Here is a 21,964-nt window from a genome sequence, read left to right as displayed (position 1 = left end):
AGACACAAGATATTTAATAATGTTTTATCTTCTGTCATTTCTTTGAGTAAGAAGTTGCCAGCAGGGCAGTATTTGGAACTATGGCAGAAAGGGGCCTGGAGTTGGCGACACACAGTTTCTATGGCCTTAATCCTTTACGGGGCATTTATTTGGGGACGCTCTGGAAATTAATAATTCGAGGCAAAAAAAAAATAAAGGTTGAAATTGGTCCCTCGTCAAATTTAATTTATTGACTTTTTGAAAGGGTGTGAAGTGGGTTCACAGGGCATTCGTCTGGTTGGACCTTCAGTTTCAGACCACTGCTGGAATAAAAACAGAAAATGCTGGATAAACTCAGCAGGCCCGGCTGCATCTGTGGAGAGAGAATCAGGGTTAGCGTTTTCAAGTCGAATCTGACTCTTCAGGACTTTTCTTCATTTTGCGGGAGAGTCATATTTGAAACGCTGACTCTGTCTTGCCCTCCACAGAAGCGGCTGAGCTTCTCCAGCACTTTCTGTTTTTATTTGAGATTTCCAGCGACTGCACTATCTTGCTTTTGTCTTAATGCTAACACTGCATTCTGTTAAAGTTATCATTTCCATTTCAAAACTGGCTTCAGGTCAGCTTTCTGTCGCATACGACAGAAAGGAATGGGATTCAGTTGATGCCCTGTGGTTTTTTTTTTTGCCGATTCTGAGGCTGGGAATCCCGTGGATTTGTGCAGGAGAGGTAGGGAGGGGAAAATCCAAATCGGTCCGTCGAGCGAGAAGAATGACATGCTATCCGACAACTGAGAGGTCACGGTCTTTGCATTTGTCATCCAGATTTCCAACCGGAACTCTTTTTGTATCCCTGCAGCACAACACTGATGGCGGAGGGAACACCCATTCTTGCAGTATTTGTGGAAAGTCCCTGAGCTCTGCCAGTTCTCTAGACCGCCACATGTTGGTCCATTCTGGGGAACGACCGTACAAGTGTACAATCTGTCACCAGGCATTCACCACCAACGGCAACATGCACAGGTGAGTACTGGCTGGCCGGTGTGGAGAGCGTGGCGCAGTGGTAATGTCACTGGGTTAGTGACCTGAAAGCCAAGGGTACTGGGCGAAGTAGTAGGTTCAAATCCCACCATGGCCACTGGTGGAATTTAATGCTTGGAATGATAGAATGCCAGTAATGGTGGCCACAAAACTAGTGTTGTTTAAAAACCCATCTGATTCACTAGTGCACTTTAGGGAAGGAAATCTGCCTTTACCCAGTCTGGCCTACATGTGACTCTGGACCCAAAGTTAACTGCCCTCTGAAGTAGCCTAGCAAGCCACTTAGTTCAAGGGCAGCTAGGGGATGGGCAACAAATGTTAGTGCTGCCCACACCCTGTGAAAGAATAAACCAAAAAGCTGAAGAGAAGCTGCCCTGAAATGATGGTGGCAGCTATACGGTGGGTGGTGCTTTTTTTAATAGATGTGGATTTTGAATGCACTGCCTTATAAGGTTTGTAAATTTAGTCGTAACCTTAAAAAGGGAATTGGATAAATACTTTAAGGAGAAAAAATATTGCAGGGGAATGGGGAAAAACTAGAGAGTGGGACTGACTGATTTGCTCTTTGAAAGAGCCAGTGCAGACTCGATTGGCCGAATGGCCTCCTCCTGGGCTGCATTATTCCATGATTCTATCCCATAATTTTGCCGTATGCTGTTCCAGGATGCCCTGGCTAAGAAATAGTTCCCAGCTTTCCTTTTCCCTTTGTATGAGACAGATCGTCTTCTTGTACATCGAATTTAGACAGGCCTCACTTGAGATCTTTCCAATTGCAGAACTAGGAATTATCCTTGTACAGTTGCTGCTGTGACAATTCCTGCTCCAGCTGGTGTGATGTGGGTTTGTGGCTGTGCCATTCAGGGAACTGATCCATGGAGACCCATGTGCTTTTCCATTTATGGGGTTGAGAGAGAGAGAGAGAGAGAGAGAGGCATCATTGACTGCTATAGAATGGTGACAGAGAGTAGGGGAATGTCACTTGCTCATCCCATCGGCCTGGGAGCAGTTTCTTCAATATCGGAGGGCAGATCGAAGGGGAGAAAATGACAGAAAATTTGAATATTTATTTTCAGTAAGCGGAGCTATAATGGTAAACACAGATGTCCTTGTGAAGATACAACATTTCTGATTAAAAATGGAAACTGGAGAAAGCAAGTCTGAGAGAATTCCACTCAACAATCTTGTACTGAACTTTCTGTCAATATTATACCCGTCATGTGACATCAATGTTGCAACATAATGGAAGCATGTCATGCTTCATACGCTTGTAAAATAAACAGTAACACTTGTATGGAGCATGTATACTTCACACCTTGTGTATGTTCTTTGTTAACGTAGACCCTTTCTCCCCAGCAGGACCCTACCCCTTTACGAGGTTGTCTGGTGTAGTGGATACTGTTGTGTACTTTTGCAAAATTGAGAATCTGTATAAAATCCTCCCTTTAGAATACTGTAGTGTCCCCGCGCACCGATCCCACCCTCCCCCCACCCCACTTTCCCTAAGAACAATTCTTCCTCTCCTCAATATGATAACCCTCTTTTGCCTATTAACCCAGTTTTTATATTATTTCCCAAAATGGCCTTGCAGTGGGGTTTATTGTACTGAACAAAATAGCAGCATTTACAGAGGAAGCTGCAACGAATGCAGGAATCGAGACAAGTCTCCATTGCAGCTTAGCAACATCTTTAGTATTATAGCTCTCTCTCACTCACACACACACACACACACACACACACACACACACACACACTCTCTCTCTCTCTAACATTTGCGCACACATACAGGCACACACCCATTTGCGCACATATACATGCACCCATATTTGCGCACAGGACACGCACACACAGCACACTTGCGCAGACACATTTGCGCAGACGCACTTGCGCAGACGCACTTGCGCAGACACACTTGCGCAGACGCACTTGCAACATGCACACTCGCACACATGCGTACACGCACATTTGCACACTTATGTGCACATGCACGCTTGCATACTCATGCGCAAATGCACGCTTGCGCACATCTGCACACGCATACTCACGCACATCTGCAACACGTGCATGTGCACACGCACACTTGTGCACACACGCACACACAGACATGCGCACGATCCCACGTACACTCACAGGCTCGCACATATACACGAGCACACACGCAGCACACACACTTTTCATTTTCCTTTTTGTCTCCTGCGAGTACAATCGTGACTAAGATCTCTGTTTCCCTGCGTGACTGTGTTTGTAACGCTTTTTGTTGAACTATCTGATTTCACTTAGTGGCTGAACTGATGGGAGAGGTCCAAAAGAGAGCCTATTCTTGCTGACCACGGTTTCCATGGTTACCTGTGCATATTGTCCTGGGGAAACAAATGCCTGCAGAAAAACAAATGATGCAGATAATGGCGACCAGGGGCTGAAGTGACAATTAACATGCACATTAACACGTGGTTTTAGAATCCAGTCACGGACTCCTGCTTCCTGATTGTTTGTCAGACACATCGGCCCAGACCGTCAGGTCTCCGGACCATTGGAGATTGGATATCTCTATCAAAATCCGCTTCGGGACCCCTCAGAAGTCCAGACGCGCTGACTCTGTGGTAATTGCCCGGGAAGTTTAAACTTCCGATGGGTAATCCCCCTGCTCCCTGGGACCATCCGAAAAAGCCTCCAACCCTGAGTTAGAGTCAGAGGCTCCGGACGGTTCCAACTTACTTACCTGGATAGTTACCCTGGAAATGTTTGACGGAAAGGTCCTAGTTTAACTCCTGGGTAACTGTACAACTGACCCCACCCCGACCCAACCTGACTACATACGAACATACAAACATACGAATCAGGAGCAGGAGTAGGCCGCTCGGCCCCTCGAGTCTGCTCCACTGTTCAGTAAGATCATGGCTGATCCGACTGTAACCTTAACCCCACACTCCTGCCAACCCCGATAACCTTTTCACCCCCGTGTTTATCAAGAATCTACCTAGCTCTGCCTTAAAAATATTCAAAGACTCTGCTTCCGCCACCTGTTGAGGAAGAGAATTCCAAAGACTTATGACCCTCAAAGAGAAAAAAAATCCTCCTCATCTCTGATTTAAATGAGCAGCCCCTTGTTTTTAAATGGTGGCCCTTGGTTCTAGATTCTCCCACAAGAGAGGAAACACCCTCTCCACATCCACCCTGTCAAGACCCCTCAGGATCTTATGTGCCTCAATAAAGTCGCCTCTTGCTCTTCTAAACTCTGTTGGATACAAGCCTAACCTGCCCAACCTTTCCTCAAAAGGGCAACAGGTACTAGTTTAGTAAGCCTTCTCTGAACAGCTTCTAATGCATTTACATCCTTCCTTAAATAAGGAGACCAACACTGTACACAGTGCTCCAGATGTGGAGTAACTAGCTTTTAACAGGCAGCCAATTTGAATAATTAAAGGCCCAATTACAGGCCATTTTCCCAGAGCTTTGGGCATTTTACCAGCGGTGGTGCGCACCCCTACCTCTCTCTCTCTCCCCCCACCGCCACCTCCCCCTGATTGGGCCAGCAGCAGGGAGAGCCCACCCACCTCCCTTCATTGGCCGCCAACCCCTGCTGCCAACCCTTGACTGTCCCCCTTCTGGCAAAATTGCAGGGGTGGGGGGAGAGTCGGGCCTCCCACCAGAGGGTGCTGGTCAGCCAAGGAGCTCCCCAACGTCAAGACCTCCCCTCTGCTTCTGGAAAGTTCCTGCCCTGTGTAGGACATCCTGCCCGCCATCTCCACTGGGCAAATGGTTCGCACTGCATGAGCGATGCTTTAAAAATTCAGAAACATAAAGTGACACTGGGAACTTTCACATCCTGCTTTTGACTTTCGAGGGAGGGTTTAAAAAGAAAAGTGGCTGAGACATCAGAAATTTCAGCAAAGCGTCTGTGCCTCAGGACAGGTATGGTTTGTCCCGGACCCCCATACAGAGGATGTGCAGCATTCAGCATGGTTCCATTGTTGGGTGCGGTCTGGTGCATGGAGAACGGTAGGGAAGTGTGGTGGAAAGGAATGGAGGGAGGCTTAAATGAGTCATAAATATATATTCCTTTTTACAGAATTTCAATTCCTGCTTCTTGCCTTAACGTGCCAGCACGACTGGATTCTGCTGCATCTTTGGCTATTTGTCAACCACCCAGACCCACAGGTTCTGGTTCGACAGCTGTGTCGCTGTCAGCGAGGAGGGGCCATGTGCCCATCGGTCTGGCCCGGGTACCACCCCGAATCCTGAGAACCATGGCCGTCTGCATCAAAGATGTGGGGGGACTGCTGGATGCCCACCTGCTCTGTGTGGGCACTGGAGTTTCGGAGACTCTCCATTGGCAGGGGCGGGGGTGGGTGGGTGGGGATGAGTTGTCCAGTCCGGCCAAGGTATTGACGAGTAAACACTTCTGCTAACTGCTCCATGACTGTGCTACTGTATTGTGGGTCCCAATTACCACGTCACACTGGCGTAGTTTGTACTGTATGCTGGGCGAAGGGGGTGGGATTTCTAAGAAGCCCAGTGATATCGCGATATGGGGGGTATAGAGAGAGACAGAAAAGAAATTTCCCGGTTTCCCTCTCTTAGAACTTCTCTCAACTTCCCCCCCGCCACTGGTCCAGATTATATTACCAGTTTGCCCAAATGAGCTTGAATATTAAGGTCTAAATGTTTGGGATCGCTGTTGCCTGATTTTTTTATATTATGTGAAAGTAGGGAACACAGGACGTGGGCAGGATTTCTTTTCATCTTGTTCTAAATTAGAAGCCAATAATCATGTAAAGAGTACAGGCCCTCAGCTCTGGGATTCCTTCCCTAAATCCCTGCGCTTCCCTACCTCTCTCTGCTTTAGGGCCCTCCTTAAAATCTACCTCTTTGACCAAACCTTTTTGGTGGCCTCTCCCTTTAATATGTGGCTCAGTGCCAATCTTGATGAATAGCGCCTCCCCTAAAGCAGCTTGGGACGTTAAGGGCGCTTCATAAATCCAAGTTGTGGTGGTTGTAAAGGAATGGAACCTTTTCTCGCGAGGCGCATGACGCGGGAATCTAAAAGGGACCAGCCCATCCCACCCGTTCAGACCGTCACCGACGATCCTCGTCATGACCAGGCATTCCCACGATGACGCCGGGGACTGTTTGCCGCCCGTGCTGGCAGTGAGTCTCTTCTGCCAACTGGAGGGTGAATCCTTTGAAAAGTCTGGTCAGACACTAACTTGTGGGTGGGGCAGAGGGGGAGCGGTTTCTGCTGCCACTGCACAAAGGGAGCAGTATCTCTCGGAGAAACGTGGAATTTTTTTTTCCAAGAAAGCAACTGCATCTGTCAGCCAGCTGCCGACGAATGACAAATGTTGGATCTGTGGAACTGGTTTATTACATGTTAAAAGGTGTGGAATCCATGAGAGCAGAATCGCTTGGGTTGCAATTATCAATGCTGCATTTCTTTGAATAACAGCATCTTCATGTGCAGCAGCCAAAGGCGTCCTTATCGACACTATCCCCAGTGCCCTACAAACATAGGAAATAGCAGCAGAAGGTCGGCCCCCTTGAGCCTGCTCTGCCATTCATTAAGATCATGGCTGATCTGTCTACGTTTCAAATTCCACATTCCCACCCATCCCCGATAACCCTTGCCTAACAAGTATCTGTCTACCTCGGCCTTAAGAATATTCAATGACCCCACCTCCACCACCTTCTGAGGCAGAGATTTCCAAAGTCGCACAGCCCTCAGAGAGAAAAAAAAATTCTCCTCATCTCTGTCCTAAAAGGGTGACCCCTAATTTTAAAACATTCCCCCCTAGTTCTGGACTCACCCACAAGAGGAAACATCCTTTCCACATCCACCTGGTCAAGGCCGTTCAGGGTCTTATTTACTTCAATCAAATCACCCCTCACTCTTCTAAACTCCAGTGGAAACAAGCCCAGTCTGTCCAACCTTTCCTCATAAGACAACCCATTTATTCCAGGTATCAATCTAGTAAACCTCCTCTGAACCGTCTCCAACGCATTTACATCCATCCTTAAATAAGGAGACCAAAACTGCACACAATATTTGAGGTGCGGTCTCACCAATGCCCTGTACAACTGAAGCATAACATCCTTACTTTTATGTTCAATTCCTCTCGTAATAAGGGATAGCATTCCATTAGCCTTCTTAATTACTTGCTGTACCTGCATAATAACTTTTTTGTGACTCATGCACTAGAACACCCAGATCCCTCTGCAGCTCAGAATTCTGCAGCCGTTCTCCATTTAAGTAATACTTTGCTTTTTTTTATTCTTCCTGCCAAAGTGAACAACTTCACATTTTCCCACGTTTTACTCCATCTGCCAGATTTTTTGCCCACTCACTCAACCCATCTATATCTGTCTGCACTTCCTTATGTCCTCTTCACAACATACTCTGTCACATTACACAATACTAAGTCTAATATAACCTGCTCTCTGGTGGGTTCCAGAACATGCTGCTCTAAGAAACTATCTTGAAAGCATTCTATAAACTCCTCAACCAGGCTACTACTGCCAATCTGGTTTTTCCAGTTTATCTGTAGATAAGATATATGATTATTGTCATCCCTTTATCACAAGCACCCAATATTTCTTCTTGTATACTTTGTCCTACATTGTGGTTACTGTTAGGGTGCCTGTAGACCAGTCCCACTAGTGACTTCTTTCCCCTACTATTCCTCACCTCCACCCAAGCCGATTCTAAATCCTGATTTCTTGAATCAAGGTCATCTCTAACTATTGCAGCAATGCCATCCTTAATTAACGGTGCTACCCCTCCACCTTTACCCAGCTTCCTATTCTAATTGAGCGTCATATATCTCAACTATTGCAGCAATGCCATCCTTAATTAACGGTGCTACCCCTCCACCTTTACCCAGCTTCCTATTCTTCTTGAATGTCATATATCTCAACTATTGCAGCAATGCCATCCTTAATTAACAGTGCTATCCCTCCACCTTTACCTAGCTTCCTATTCTTCTTGAATGTCATATACCTCAATATGCAGGACACTTTGTAACACCTAATCTTGACTATTGGTTTATTCTTAGGTTTTATCTCTCTGCCCCTTCCTGCTATTCTCTGGCCCTCATTTCCCATATTAATGTTATCCTCTCCTGCCTTGAATCCATCCCTTGATTTGCCACATCTACCCAAGCTTGATCCCTCACCCGCCCTTGTTTTGTTTAAAGCCCTTTCTATTTCCTTAGTTTTACAATTTGCAAGAATAATCGTCCCAGCATGGTTCAGGTGTAGAGCACCCCAACAGTACAGTCCCCCCACTTTGCCCGGTACTGTTGCCAGTGCCCCACAAACCGGAACCTACTTCTCCCACACCAGGCTTTGAGCCATGCATTCATCTCTCTAATGTTATTTGCCCTGTGCCAATTTGCATGTGGCTCAGGTAATAATCTGGAGATTATTACCTTTTGAGGTTCTGCTTCTTAATTTGGTGCCCAGCTCCTCATACTGACTTTGTAGAACCTCCTTTACTAGTTCCATCTATGTCATTGGTACCTACATGGACCAGGACAATGGGATCCTCCCCCTTCCCACTGCAAGTTCCTCTCCAGCCCGGAGCAGATGTCCTGAACCCTGGCACCGGAGAGACAACATAGCCGTCTGGACTCTTGCTCTTTGCTGCAGAGAACAATGTCAATCTCCCTCACTATACTGTCCCCTACTACCGCTACATTCCTTTTTGCTCCCCCTGCTTGAATGGCTTCCTGTACCTTGATGTCATGGCCAGCCTGCTCATCCACCTTGCAGACCTCTGAATGGTTTCATCCACACAGGTTGTGAGCACCTCAAGCCTGTTGGACAAGTGCAAAGTCTAAGGTCCCTCTGCTACTGTCTGCTCAGTCCCTTTACCTGCTTCACTCACAGTCACGTCCTCCTGTCCCTCACTGCTGAATAAAATGGGCGACCCTATTCTAAGTGGCGTCTTCTGGAACAAAGTGTCCAGGTATTCCTCCCCCCCCCCACCCCCTTATATTGTGCAGTGTCTGCAGTTCGGCTTCCAGATCAATAATCCTGATCTGAAATCCCTCTAGCTGCTTACACTTTCTGCAGATGTCATGGATCGCCATGGCGGCCAAAAGATCCTACATTCCACAGGTGCAACATAACACCTGTTTTGCCATTGTTACTTATGTTATTTAGTTAATTTAATTACACACTTAATTAACTTAGAGTAATTCCTATTTATACCACACCTCTCTCCCCCATGCACTGAATTCCCACGTGAGCCTAGTTCACTACTCACTCAGTTTCTGCCTCACTCTTCTGATCCTGCAGAATGATAGCCTGACTGTTTGCAATGTTGATCATTACCTAGCAGAATTGTAGTGGGGAGTGTATGCATACCTCAAATTAATTTGGCATTCAGTAGTTAAACCTAAGACTTTAATTGTAAATGTTGGTACTCTACGTTCCTTGGCATTGTTTACTGTCTTAGGCTTTGAGTTGTGTTTGTGCTTCACGGCCCCGTCACAAAGAAGGAGATACTTGCACTTTTTCCGGTCAGTGCTGAGCCTCCACAGCTGGGCACAGTATAGCTGTGAGCTGAATCCATTTGAGCCTCAAAGAAAAAGGTAACTCAGTGAATGACAGGAATGGTGGTGGGCATCTCCTCCAGCCATACAACTCCACACCCCCCACCCCCCACAAAACCGCCTGCCCCCCACTCACTAGACCACTGTGCTCCACAAATTCTGGCCTGTTGTTCATTTTGATAGTTGCACCTTTGGAGGTCGTGCCTTCATCTTCTTGGCCTCTAAGCTCTGGAATTCTCCCCCTCTCTGCCTCTCTCTCTCTCCCTCCTCCTTTAATTCATTTCTTAAAACCCACCTCTGACCAAGCTTTTAGTCATCTGCCCTAATATTTCCTTGTGGGGCTTGGTGTCAAGTTTTGTTCCATAATATTCCTGTAAAGCGCTTAGGGACACTTTATGCTGGTAAAGGTGATATAATATTGCAAGTTTTGTTGCTTGTGGCTAGGAAGTTGTTTTTCCTGTTTTGTTTTGGCCCGTCTCTTCCACTGACTCCACGACAACCCTCTGGGACCTCGCCCAACTCAGCCGTTCTTTATGGGTGCACCTAGGTAGCGAGCTGTGTGTTGACTATTCGACTGCGAAAGCATCACAGCCAAACCGGTCCCCTGAACTCCACCCATCACATTATGCATGTGCTTCCTCCAGCCAGGGGAAGCTGAGTCATTTGTTTGGCCTCTGTCTGCATCAGCTAACTCAGCTGGGGCCAAATCCACCTTTCAGGAAAATGTTAATTTCTTTTATTCGGACTTGGCTTGAAAAGATTTACGAGAATGGCTCCAGGGATGAGGGATTTCAGTTGGGAGGCGAGAGTGGATAAACTGAGATTGTTCTCCTTAGAGAAGGGGAGGCTGAGAGAAGGTTTGATAGAGCTGTTCAAAATCATGAGGGTCTTGGCAAAGCAGCCAGAGAGAAACTGTACCCATTGGTGGAAGGGTTGAGAACCAGAGGGTACAGATTTAAGGTGATTGGCAAAGAGAAGCAATGGCAACATGAGAAAAAACTTTTTCATACAGCGAGTGGCTAGGGTATGGAATGCACTTCCTGAGAGTGTGGTGGACACAGGTTCAATCGAGACATTTTCGAGGAAATTAGACTGTTATCCAAAGAGAAGGGAATTGCAGGGCCTGGGTTGGGGGTGGGGGGGGAGGCGGTGAGTGTGGTGTGTCAATGGGAATAGGTAAATTGCTCTTTTAGAGAGAGCCAGCACCGACATGATGGGCCAAATAGCCTCCTTCAGTGCTGTAACCATTCTGTGATTCTAAAATCACAATAGAAAGCAACAGGTTGTTTCACTGATAGGTGAAGTGGGGGCCTGGAGGGAAGTTAAAGGGACTTAATACTTTCAGAATGATAAATTCCTATTTCCAGGACTGTACCTATCCAGCTGCTGCACTGTGATTTGAAGTGACACTGGATTATGGGATTTTGTGCAGTGTAGTTGATCAGTGTTAGTTGTGTCAACGTCGTCTATCTCTATAGGAGGTAAGAACATAAGAATTGGAGCAAGGGTGGGCTATAAGAGCCCAACCCTGATCCCCCGAGCATGCTCCGCTATTCAATATGAACACATGAAGATACAAAATAGGAACAGAAGTATTCATTTGTCCCTCAGAGCCTGCCCTGCCTTTCAATGAGATTATAGCTGATCTGCTTGTGTTTTGAATTCCATATTCCTATCTACCCTGTGATAACCTTTGATTAAGAGAATCAATCTACCTCTGCCTTAAAAATTTTCAATGATCCTGTCTCCTCTGCCTTCTGAGGTAGAGACTTGCAATGTCGCACAACCCTCTGAGAGAAAAAGATCTCTCCTCATCTCTGTCCCAAAAGGGCAACCCCCCAATAGATCATCTCCACCTTCCTGCCTCTTCTCCATAGCCTTCAACTTCCTTGTAGCTAAAAGAAACCTGAAATCTCCGCCTTGAGTAGATTCAATGACCCAGCCTCCACTGCTCCCTGGGCTAGAGAATTCCAAAAGCTAATGACCCTCTGAGAGAAGAAATTCCTTCTCATCTCTGTCTTAAATGAGTTTCTCCCAATTTTGAAACAGTGGCCCCTAGTCCTAGATTCCCCCACAAGGGGAACACACTGTCACCCAGTCAAGACCTCTCTGGATCTTTGTGTTTCAATGAAATCACCTCTCATTCTTATACCCATTGGAAGATAGAAGCCCAACCTGCAAACCTTCCCTCATGAGACAGCCCCTTCGTTCCAGGAATCAACTTTGTGAACCTTCTCTGAACTGCTTCCAATGTAAGTCTAGCCCTCCTTAAGTAAGCACTCCAAAACTGTACGCAGCACTCCAGAAGATGGATTTGTGGATTGTGCAATCATATTTTTAGTTTTGAACTATTTCTGTACTTCATCCAATAGTTGGTCAAGACTGGACTGGGAGACATGGATGTGTACATAATATTACTCCATGCCTGTCTGGAGCAGCCAGTTATAGATTATAGTCAGTCGCCGCTCAACATTCTGTAATTAGGGGTGTTTGAGTTTTTGAAGTTGTTCTTCAGGTATGTGTGCAGTCATTTTCTGTGAAGAATTCTGACAACTACCAGGATCCCTTTTCAAACATCCAGGGAAAAGGAATTACAATGCAAGAACTAGATTCCTTCCTGTTTAAACTTTAAATCAGCAAGGAGGTGTGGGATGAATTGACTTAGAAGTCTTAGTTCATACGACACTCGAAGAGAGTCGAGTAAAGTTTATAGATGGTAGCAGGACGGCTTGACTCCACCACATGCAAGATCACAAACATTGTTAAGCCACAGTATTTAAAAAGAGGATGCTTGCAGATTTTAAGTGGTATCCTGGCAAGTTGGCTGCCCAGCTGGGCTCTGTCTTTCTGCTCGGAGGAGCAATTCTGACGCTGCTTCACGTTGGGCTGCCGCCTGGTCAGGTTTTGGAAATCACGCTACATTTTGGTGTTGTCAGGAAAAAGAAACGCTTGCATTCCTGTAGCGCCTTTCACAACCACCGGATGTCTGAAAGCGCCTTACAGCCAATGAAGTACTTGTTTGAAGTGCAGTCGCTGTTTTAATGCAGGAAACACGGCAGCTGGTTTGCACATGGCAAACTCCCACAATGTGCAACAATGACCGGATCGTCTTGATCTTTGGGTGATGTTGACCTTGAGGGGCCAGGCGGGGTGCCTAAAAAAAAACCAGGCTACCCCAAAAACCGGCCGTGTCTGCAAACCGGCCATTTTTATTCCTGTGCTCTGAGTTTGCTTAGCGAACCTTGACCCCACTCGACCCAGATCATATTGCGTCCCCTATTCACTGAATTAACGGATTCCGATTTTTCTTTTTTCCCCCCCTCCTGAAAAACGGCAAGTTCCCAAATCTGGCACGGGCTGAGTCCTGAGGCTGCCGGACTCGAGGTCCTCCACCTAATATAGGGCTTGGCAGTAGCAGTGACTTAGTGGTACTGTCACTGGACTGGTAATCCAGAGACCAAGGGTGATGCTCCGGGGACCACAGCAGATGGTGAAATCTTAATTCAGTAAAGATCTGGAATTAAAAGTCTAATGATGACCATAAAACTGTTGTCGATTGTGGTAAAAACCCATCTGGTTCACTAATGTCCCTTTGGGGAAGGAAATCTGCTGTCCTTACCTGGTCTGGCCCTACATGTGACTCCAGATTATTAAGTGCCCTCTAAAATGGCCTAGTTCAGTTGCATCAAACTGATAAAAATTCAGCAAAAAGGAATGAAACCGGATGGACTGCCCAGCATTGACCCTGGCACTGGAAACGTCATCGGCAAAGCCAGATCGCCGTTCCTTCACTGTCGCTGGGTCCAAATCCTGGAACTGCCCCCCACCCCTAACAGCACGGTGGGTGTACCTACACCACAGGGACTGTAGCGGTTGGTGAAGGCGGCTCACCCACCACCACCTTCCCAAGGGGCAACTGGGGGATGGGCAACAAATGCTCGGCCCGGCTAGCGCCGCCCACGTCCCGTGATTGAGTGAAAAAAAGTAAGTACTGGCCAGGTCAGAGGGCGGGACTGTCCGGCCCGACACCGGGTGGGGGGGTGGGGGGGGTAAAATTTGGAGAGCCGTTAAAAGTCAGCGGCTTTGCACACCCCGCCCTTCCCCCCCCCCCCCTATTCCCCGTATCGGGGATGAAAATTCTGCCCAGTGTGTCAGGCTGCCCTCAGCGGTCTTGCCTTCTCCAACTGCACGTTAGCCGATCTTGGTTAATCTTCAGACAGCCCTGTAGTCTCCTCCAGCAGCGCTGGGAGGAAGGCAGCGAGAGTTGCTGAGTGATCTGAAACTCTCTCAAGCCGTTGCCAGATTGTGTGGAGCGGACCCCTGGGCCTGCCCAACCAGTAATTGCCCGTTTCGGCCTTGCTTGCTTGTTCACTCAGACAGAAGAGCGCCCGGCGCGTTTTCAGCACTTCACTCGGTGCACCGTCCCTGCAGCTTTCAGCCATGCCAGCTGGTGCCTGGTGCCGGGGCTGGCTCTCTCTGCCGTCTCGTTGAAATGTGGTGGTGTAGGCCGTGGCGTTCCACCATCCACGAGAGGGGTGAATGGGAAGTTTTATATCCCCAAACCACCACCCCCCCCCCCCCCACCCCCATCCCGTCTCCCACAAGGCTTGGGGGGGTGGGGGGGGTGCAGCATCTTTAGGGCCCGAGGTGGGCGGGTGCTTTGCGGTTCAGGAGGTGTTGGTTGGCGCTGCTTGTCGGGCGCGCCAGGTTTGCCAGCTCCAGCCTGCTCCTTAGTCGTTTTCCTGGAGGCGCAGTTGGGATCAGGTGGCAATTAAAGGCCCCATGGTGTCAGTGACTAGGCCAGAAGCCTGGGGGTGGCCTTCTGCCGACGTTCCAGAGGGACGCCAGCGCTCCAAGCAGGCCCCCCCCCACCCCACCTGGCCTGCCTGGGACCTGCAGCCCACGTTGCACTGTAGAGGGGCCGATAATCCATCTCTCTCTCTCCCTCCCTCTCTCTCTCCCTCCCTCTCTCTCCCACCCTCTCTCCCTCTCTCCCTCTCTCCCTCTCACCCTCCCTCTCTCTCTCTCCCTCTCTCTCCCTCTCTCTCTCTCTCTCTCACTTACCCCACCATCGACATGGTGCTGCCGCCTTCGAGCGGGGAGACCTCGGATCCCACCTGCCAGCCTGAATTGGATGTTGAGCCCACCCTCTGGCCAGCAATTCAAGATTGCAGTGAGTGACCGTTCCCCCACACGGTGCCGGTTTCTCACCACCCCACCCCACCCCACCCCACCACCCCACCCCACCCCCCAGTTTGAGCCTGGTGCAGGGATTCAGAAGCTCGCTGGGGAAATCCAGCTCTGACCCAGTTTCCAAAGGCTTGTCGGCCTGAAAAATACTTTAAAATATTTTGCCTGTTTCCATTCCTTTAAACTCTCAGTGCTCCAGGTTGGGCAGCTGTAGTTCATTTGTCAGCACCCTCGCCTCTTGAGTCAGAAGACCCCCACTCCAGGGACATTGAGCACATCACTCAGGCTGATGGTCCTGCGCAGTACTGAGGGAGTGCTGCACTGTTGCAGCTGTCGTCTTTTTAGATATGAAACCGAGGCCCGTTCTGCCCTTTCAGGTGGATGTAAAAGATCCCATGTCACTGATTTGAAGAGGAGCAGCTGAGTCCTCCCATGTCCTGGCCAATACCTATCCCCCAATTAACATAACAGATCGTCCTGGCCAGGTTATCAGATTGCTGCTTGTGGGAGCTTGCTGTGCTCAATTTGGCTGCCGCATTTCCAATAGTGGCTCCGCTTCAACAGCGCTTCGTTGGCTGTAAAGTGCTTTGGAACATTCTGAGGATGAGAAAGGTGCTAGAGAAATGCCAAGTTTTTTTTAAAAACTTGGAAGTTCTAACACTCCTTTGCAAAGCGATAAGAGCTTGTACATTAGTAGCTGAAGCCCACAGACTGTTCTAGGTCTCTTCTGGAAGGAGGCAGTGTATTCACTTAGCAACTTTTCCCCTGGTGCCTGAATGGATTAGTTCCGGTTACACTGCCAACAGATGTGACCGAGTGAGGTCCCTTAGACTCTGGGTGTATTGTTTTAGCTCGCTGCCGAGGGTTTAACACCCCACCCCCCCACCGCACCCCACCACCACCACACCCCCCACCCACCCACCCCCTCCCCAACACATCGGCCTTTCTCAAATGGAAACTGAGGTGGTGGCACAGGCCAGCTCTGCAGGGCAATCGGGCAGGCAGTTCCCAAACTTCTCTCATATTTTCTTTCCAGTGGAGTTTAGGGAGATGTTTTGGCAGTTTGCTGAGAGGGGAAATGGTAAAGACTGATTGAATTGCTTTGAAACATCCCGGCGATCATATCTTCCCCAGCAGGCCATACTGGTTAGAGCAGATAAACACTGTCTTCCTGTTCAGCTGTACATGTTTACCTCCTAATGTCTTTCTGGAATATAGCAGGCGAAAAGCAGACAAGCTAAAGCCACACAGGGGAAGGACTGGTCCATTGCTGTGAGCGCAGAACAATAGACAAAGCTTTTCTAGTGCACTGTCTGAGTGCCTGAGATTAACCTTGGTCTCTTTCTCATTAACGCGTGATGCAGGGGAACCACATCACTGTTTTCCGAGTGAACTTGATGGTCGTCAAAAAAGACGAGAATTTTGTGAGATTTTATTCCGGATCTCCCCCTTACTGTGTGCTGCACCATTCCCTAAACAGGAACCTCCTGCTCTGAAAGCTGTAACCACTGCTTGGAGGCATGTAAGAGCAGCTTGAAAGGAAAAGCTCTTGCCTTTCTGTCTGCCGGCCTATCTCTCGCCAGATAATTTGCCCCCGCCCTCTTTTCCTGGGGGCATTCATTCCTCGCTGGGTGTGGTTCCCTGACTGTTGGGCATCCTCCAGTGTCTCGTCCAAATGGACATTACCGGTTGATGAGACTGCACTGTGGGTGTCGTCAGGCTAACTTGTGGCCATTTGTTACCCTAGCTGATCTTGTTACCCTAGTCCTCTTCCTGGTGCGTTTCTGAAGAACGCTCGGAAGTGAGAACCCTGTCGGACTTGTCTTTTATCTCTCCCTCCCTAGCTCGGGATTGCTGAGATTAATCATTGCATCTCTATTTCCAGCCATTTGAGAAAAGAAAGACAGAAGGACTTGCAGTGTTTATATCGCTTCTTTCACAACCACCAGACCTCCCAAGGCACTTTACAACCAATGAAGTACTTTTGAAGCATAGTCACTGTTATTGTGTAGGAAATGCAGCCGCTGTTTTCTGCACAGCAAGCTCCCACAAACAGCAATGTGATAATGATCAGATCTATTTTTGGTGATGTTGATTGAGGGCTAAATATTGGCCAGGACATTGGGGATAAATCCCCTGATCTTCTTCGAAGTAGTGCCATGGGGTCTGAGAGGGCAGGCAGTCGAACATCTCATCCACAAAAAACAGCACCTCTGACAGGGCAGCACTCCCTCAGTACTGCACTGGAATGTCAGCCTTGAATTTTTTTTGTGCTCAAGCTCCAGAGTGGGACTTGGACCCACAGAACTTGTGACCACTAAGACCAGCTCCCTCTTTTTAAAAAGCTTTGCCCTCCCCTTTCTTGGTGGCATGCCCACCGCATTGGGAACTTTTGGAAGTAATGGAAGGAATGGACCTCTTCCTTAGCAAACGTCATCGCTCCCTTGGCGTTCAGTAATGTAAGGGATGTATGGTTCCCGATGGGCCAAATGGCCTCCTCCTGTGCTGCGTCATTCTATGACACTAGTTAAGGAGTTGTCATTCCTGAGTGCAGGTCTTAATGCCGTTAGACTTCAATGAAATGCATCCTATAATGGGAAGTGGTAACAGGCATTAACTACCATTCCAATGGCCAGGTTGTTAGCACTGGGCTTTTCAACATGAGCAGACACAAAGAAAGGAATATTTATATTACTCTGTGGATTGGTGATTCCAAAGATCACTGGACCTATTTTTTAAACCTGTTTCAGAACATGTCCTGTGGCCCAAGCTGCTTAAGAAATACCTGGCTCTGTTCTCTCTCACCTTGGGATACTTGACTGGATGGTCACGTAAAACTAAAATACTGCAGATGCTGGAAATCTGAAATAAAAACCAGAAAATGCTGGAAAGACGCAGCAGGTCTGGCAGCAACTGTGGAGAAGGAAAGAGAATTAATCTTTCAGCCCGATGGTCGTTCTTCAGAGCAATATAGAGATTATCCCTAATGTTCCTATCGTCTTGCACTTCGTTTTGCAAAACAAAAGGGCTGATTTTAATCTTTTTAAAAACTTTTGGTTTAAAAACCTTCTCCGGGATTTCAATTAACCCGTGCACCGTGTGGTTCACAAAGTCCGTCCTAAAATCCTAAGGAAACGCTCTTGGCAGAAAGAAAAAAAGCTTTGTATTGTCGCAATGGAGAGAGAACGCAGAGCTCTGAGATACAGAGGGACCTGGGTGCCCTGGTCCATGGTCCACAAAAAAGGTCAGGTTGGGAAGGCAAATGGAACATTGCCCTTTGTTGCAAGGGGAATGAAATACAGGAGGAGGGGAGTTTTACTGTGGCTGTACAAGGCATTGGTGAACCCACATCTAGAGTGCTGCGTGCAGCTTTGGGCCTCCTTATTTAAGAAAATTCATAATTGCGTTAGAAGCAGTTCAGAGAAGGTTCACTCGACTGATTCCTGGGGCGAGGCGGGGAGGGGGGGGTGCGGGTGGTGGTTATCCTATGATGAAAGGTTGGACGGGTTGGGCCTATATCCGTGAGAGTTTAGAAGAACGAGTGGTATCATCTTATTGCAACATATAAGAAGATCCTGAGGGAACTTGACAGGGTGGATGCTGAGAAGACATTTCGCCTTGTGGGAGAGACCAGAGCTGGGCAGGCTTTCTATGGGGTTAGGACTCTGGGGGGAGGAGGTCTGGGGGGGAGGGGAGGTTGGGGGTGGTTGGGGGGGGGTGGGTGGGGGTTGGGATGCCCTGGCCACCAAGAGCTGCCGGCCAGTCAGAGGCCAGCATCTCTTTTGCTCAGCAGCGCCACCCGGGAGGCTGTGGCTTCTGTGGGAAATACACCCACCGGAGGCCCACAGAGCAGCCCCAGGCCAGAGGTATGTAATGGTGGGAGATGTTTCGAGGGGTGGAGGCGGTGGGAGAGGGAGCGTAGCGGGGTCGGCAGCAAGGGCAGAGGGGTGGATCTCAGCAGTGCCACCCCCTGCCTGATGCTGAGTTCCTTGATCGGGCACTGAGTGCCTTTTAAAGAGGAATCACCCCCTCTCCCCCCACCTCCCCATGGGAGATTGCAAGAACCTCACATGGGTTTGCTTGTCCTGCTCCCTGCTTGGCCACAGGCACATCTGTGGCTGATTTAACACCAGCGGCCGTGGGGTGAGGCCCTTATGTGGGCTAACTGCCAATGCTGAGGTGAAATGCAGCACCCAAATGTCACCACGGCACCCCACCTTAATCCTTCCTGTCCATATATCTCCATTAATGACCCAGCAGCAAGGTTGCGATCGGGTTGGGTCCGCCCAACTTTGAAAGTAAATGTATGGACGTCTGCAGGTGAATTGCTGGGCATTTAGCTACATTGCTTTTTAGTCATGTAAGATGATGAAAAATTAAAAGTTAACAGTCTGGAGGATGTCAAGCTTGGAGTCCAAGATCAAAGGTTAGTTTCTCGGTATTCTGGGTTATCTTTCACTGACAGACTTTGCCCAGCAATAAAACCCAAAGGCTTTGGCTGACCCCTCCCTATGACTGGAGGAACACAGCACAATGCCTCTCCTTAATGACTAGGAGCAACGTTGTGGAGTTTCTTTGTAATGAATTTATTGGCCTAGTTAATGTAGCTACTTGGGAGTGTCTTACTACAGCTGTGGAGTATATCAAACCTATGGAGCTTGTATCACGGACATAATGTGCAACTTTTGTGGGGGTTGGGTGTTAGGCAGGGGTTTTAAACTGGGGGGTGTTTAAAGAGCCCATGACACAAACTGCCTGATTTCCCCTTCTAGCAAGGTTGACAAGTTACTTACATTAGAATCTTCACAAAAGAGAATCTTCTTTGACTCCACCCATTCTGAAACGATGAGTTTTGCTGCTTTGCATTGAGTTTCTGGCCAGTAAACATCCCTTGCTGGTTTTATAGCAACAGGAGGAAGCCATTCAGCCCCTCGAGCCTGTTCCGCCACTCGATCAGGTCACTGCTGTTCTGTATCTTCACTCCATTTACCTTGGTTCTGCAACCCCTACCGACCAAAATCTGTCCATCTTAGTTTTAGGCTTTCAATTGCCCCGGCCACTATCCTACCCACCACAAAGGTTTTTGTGTCAGGGAGAGTTCCAGATTTCCATTACCCTTTGTGTGAAGAAGTGCTTCCTGACTTCGCCCCTGAATGGGCTAGCTCTGATTTTAAGGTAACACCCCCTCGTTCTGGACTCCCCTCACCAGAGGAGATAGTTCCTCTCTAAATACCTGATCAAATCCTTTATTCATCTTAAGCACCTCAATTAGATCATCTTGTTCTTCCATATTCAATGGAATACAAGCCTAGTTTTTGCAGGCTGTCTTCATAACTTAGCCCTTTCAGCCCTTGTGTTGTTGTAGCAGTGACAGCTCATGCCAGCATGGGCCTCACGTAGCCATCACCAATTCCCCAACCGTTGACCTTGGTATATCTGGCAAGTCTCTTGGCGTTGGCATCAGCAATGTGAAACTCATGCTGGAAGCCAACACCAGTGACACAGAATAAGTGCCTCTTGGGTAAAACGAGAAAACAGACTTGCGTGTATATAAAGTTTTTCATGATCACCTGATGTCTCAAAGCACTTTACAGTCAGTGAAGTACTTTTAGAAATGCAGGCCGGAACTTTTCAGCCCTTCATGCCAGTGGGATCTTCTGGTCCTGCCGGTGTGTTCGCTGATTTCAATGGCTTCTTGGTCCTGCCGCAGGGGAACCCACCATGGGGAGGCTGGAAAATTCCCGCCACAGTTAATGTTGTAATGTAGGAAATGGGGCAGCCAATTTGTGCACAGCAAGCTCCCACAAACAGCAATGTGATAACGATCAGATAACCTGTTTCTGTGATGTGGATTGAGGGATAAATATTGGCCATGACACCGGGGATAACTCTCCTGCTCTTGGTCAAAATGGGATCTTTTACATCCACTCCAATCAGGCAGATAGGGCAACAGTTTAACTTTTCATCTGAAAGATGATGCCTCTGACAGTACAGCACTCCCTCAGCACTGCACTGTTTTGTGTCAGCCTAGATTTTTGTGCTCACTACCTGGAGTGGGGCTTGAACCCTTCAGAACCTTCTCATGGGCAATCAGGCAGAGGGAAGAAATGCTGATCTAGCCAGCAACACCCGCATCCCATGAACGAATAAATAAAGTTTTTTAAAAAAAGACCTTGTGGTTCGGAGGCGAGTATGCTACCAACTGAGCCGCAGCTGATGCGTGAAAGTAGACAGGGAATGTTAACCTGTACATGGGTGTGGCAGGGGCTGGCGGTGTTGTGGTGGCTGCAGTGGGGAGAGCCATCCAGGCTCAGGCTTCCGATTCTTAATCGTGTTGAAGAATTTTCCCACACTATTTCTGGCATGCTTGTGCCTATTTGGAAAGAACATTGTTACCTGAAACCGACTTGCACCAGGGCGAGCTGCCAACGATAGCTCCTTGTGCAGTAATGGGGATTTTTCTTTTTTTTTGGTGCTTTGACAGTTTCATCCCTGAGGTAAAAGAATGTTGGCCTCAGCCCACTATTTGTAGGTAATGGGCTAGCCTAAAAGTGGTGCTAGTGTACCGCCACTGCTTGTTTAATAGGCTTGTGTGAAGGAGGACTCGAAATTGTTATAGAGGGAGGCGGTAGTGTATTGGTAATGTCGCTGGACTAGTAATCCAAGAGGCCCAGGCTAATGCACTGGGGACATAGGTTCAAATCCCACCACGGCAGCTGGTGAAATTTGAATTCAGTTAATAAATCTGGAGTATAAGAAAGTTAGTCTCAGTAAAAGTGACCATGAAGCTATCATCGATTGTCGTAAAAATCTACCTGGTTCACTAATGTCCCTTCAGGGAAGGAAATCTTCTGTCCTTACCTGGTCTGGCCTACATGTGACTCCACAGCATTGTGGTTGACTCTTAACTGCCCTCTGAAATGAGCTAGCAAGGTCAGTTAAAGGGCAATTAGGTTTGGGCAGCAAATATTGGCCTTGCCAGCAACACCCACATCCCATGAAAGAATAAAGAAAATTCACCTCAAACTTTAACATCTCATCCCGAAAGATGATGCCTCTGACAGTACCTGTACAAGTCCGATGGTTACACCTGAACCGGAATGGGACCAACATTCTTGCAGAGAGGTTTGCTCATTGCTGTTGGTGGGGCTTAGTGGCAGGAGGCTGATGGTCAAACTAATTTGGCAGGAGAATGGGATACAGAGT

General features: G+C 48.1%; 1 protein-coding gene across 6 annotated transcripts in view; it reads left to right on the top strand.

Annotated features, from left to right (window-relative positions):
• The window catches only part of rreb1a (ras responsive element binding protein 1a), a 240,405-nt gene that overhangs the window by 146,984 nt on the left and 71,457 nt on the right, over positions 1–21,964 (top strand). For all 6 annotated transcript variants that reach the window (XM_041183738.1, XM_041183741.1, XM_041183742.1 and 3 more), the window contains one exon: positions 838–1,001. In XM_041183738.1, coding sequence (XP_041039672.1) covers positions 838–1,001 — 164 coding nt within the window. The remainder of the gene's footprint in view (positions 1–837; positions 1,002–21,964) is intronic.

This window comes from Carcharodon carcharias, chromosome 3 (genome assembly GCF_017639515.1).
Source record: "Carcharodon carcharias isolate sCarCar2 chromosome 3, sCarCar2.pri, whole genome shotgun sequence".
Taxonomy (NCBI): domain Eukaryota; kingdom Metazoa; phylum Chordata; class Chondrichthyes; order Lamniformes; family Lamnidae; genus Carcharodon; species Carcharodon carcharias.
Note: the sequence above shows the minus strand (reverse complement) of the source record. Positions and strands in the feature narration are given on the sequence as shown.